Source organism: Colobus angolensis, unplaced genomic scaffold (genome assembly GCF_000951035.1).
Source record: "Colobus angolensis palliatus isolate OR3802 unplaced genomic scaffold, Cang.pa_1.0 Scaffold92, whole genome shotgun sequence".
NCBI classification, from domain to species: domain Eukaryota; kingdom Metazoa; phylum Chordata; class Mammalia; order Primates; family Cercopithecidae; genus Colobus; species Colobus angolensis.
The window spans coordinates 2,621,962-2,623,490 of record NW_012123154.1 but is presented as its reverse complement, the minus strand read 5'-3'; the positions used below and the strand labels follow the sequence as shown (position 1 = coordinate 2,623,490).

At 46.4% G+C, this 1,529-nt stretch overlaps 1 protein-coding gene across 1 annotated transcript in view; it reads right to left on the bottom strand.

The window, feature by feature from the left end:
- Window positions 1-1,529, bottom strand: part of EEF2K (eukaryotic elongation factor 2 kinase) — an 89,239-nt gene that overhangs the window by 67,171 nt on the left and 20,539 nt on the right. Inside the window, exon 2 of the mRNA XM_011931910.1 lies at window positions 574-895. Coding sequence (XP_011787300.1) covers window positions 574-819 — 246 coding nt within the window. The 5' untranslated portion in view covers window positions 820-895. The remainder of the gene's footprint in view (window positions 1-573; window positions 896-1,529) is intronic.

Here is a 1,529-nt window from a genome sequence, read left to right as displayed (position 1 = left end):
AGAAAGAAAGAAAGAAAGAAAGAAAGAAAGAAAGAAAGAAAGAGAAGGAAGGAAGGAAGGAAAAGAAAGAGAGAAAGAGAAATAAGGTCCTTAGTTTGGGAATTTTCTATTGCCACAAACAAATAAAAGTTTTTAAAAAGAAGTAAGATCTTTACAGTTTGCAATGTTCCCCAGTAGTTGCTATTTTATTCTGTTCTGTTCCATTTCTTTAAAAAACAAAAACAAACCCAGCACCTCTGCACTCCAGCCTGGGTGACAGAGCAAAACTCTGTCTCTAAAGAAAACTAAAATAAATAAATAAAACAAAACATTGGACAAAACTCAGCAAAAGATTTTCACAACTCCATAGTGTGTCCTGGGCTACTATTTGAAAAACACCCAGCTCCAAGGTAATGAAATTTATTTTAAATCAACAATACCCTCCCTGCTTAACAAGTATATCCTCAGATCAGAGTTTAGAGCACTGGCCAGGGTTTGGAAATACGAGGAAGACCCCAACCAGCGACCCCAACCCTCCATCCCTTACACAGCAGCTAAGCCGGGTGGGGAAGGTGACGTAGGTGGCTCACTCACCTTGAAGTGGAAAGAGTTTGCTGGGGACCCGCTGGATCCATACCGCTCACTTTTTGTTAGGTTGCTGTAGTACTTATTAACCTTGGAATTGACATTCTGGTTCGACCTTGGGTCATCGGTGATGGGGCAGATGAAGTAACCTTCCTCATCGTCGCTGTCCCCATCAGAATCACCATCATGGTCAGCTCGGGGGGACTGACCGCCATCAACGCCTTCCAGGCGGAAGATGAGATCTTCGTCTGCCATGTTCCTGGGGTACTCGTTTTACCCAAGCAGTATCCGGCACAGCCAGAGTTACTGGGCAAATGCAGAGGCGAAGGTCCTACAAGGAAAGCAAGGGCCAGAGAGTGGGTGCTGAGGCCGAGGGGTGCGAATTCGCCCGACCCTCACCCCAAATGCTGCAGGCTATCGCAGGTGCTGGCACCCTTAGGGTAAAACCTAGAGCTATTTTTGGGGGGAGGCAGTTGGCAGCACCCAGGAACATTTTAAATGTCTAAACCCGCTGACCCAGTCATTCCACTTTTAAGAATTCAGTGTTTGCAAATGTTGGAACCAGGTTGGGAAAGGAACTGCTTCTTAAGCAGAGTGCTCTTTTTAGCACATCAATTAGATCGAGGCACTCCTCTGCTTAATGCCCACCCCCAGCAGCTTCCTTTCACATTCATAATAAAATCCAAATGCCTTGGTAAGGCTGCAAGAGCTGTGTTCATCTAGCGCGCTGCCCGCTTCTCCTCTGGCCCTGGCTGCTCTCCAGGCACACTGGGTTTCTTTCTGTTCTGTGAGCACATTAAGTTCATTCCAACCTCCGGGCCTTTGTACTTGCTGTTCCTTGCGCCTGGAACAACCTTCCTAACAGTGGGCTCCTTCTCATCATTGAGCTCACAGCTCACAGGATGCCTCTTCAGTGAAATATTCTGTGAATCCCCAAATCAAAGAACCCTTAACCCAACATGCAT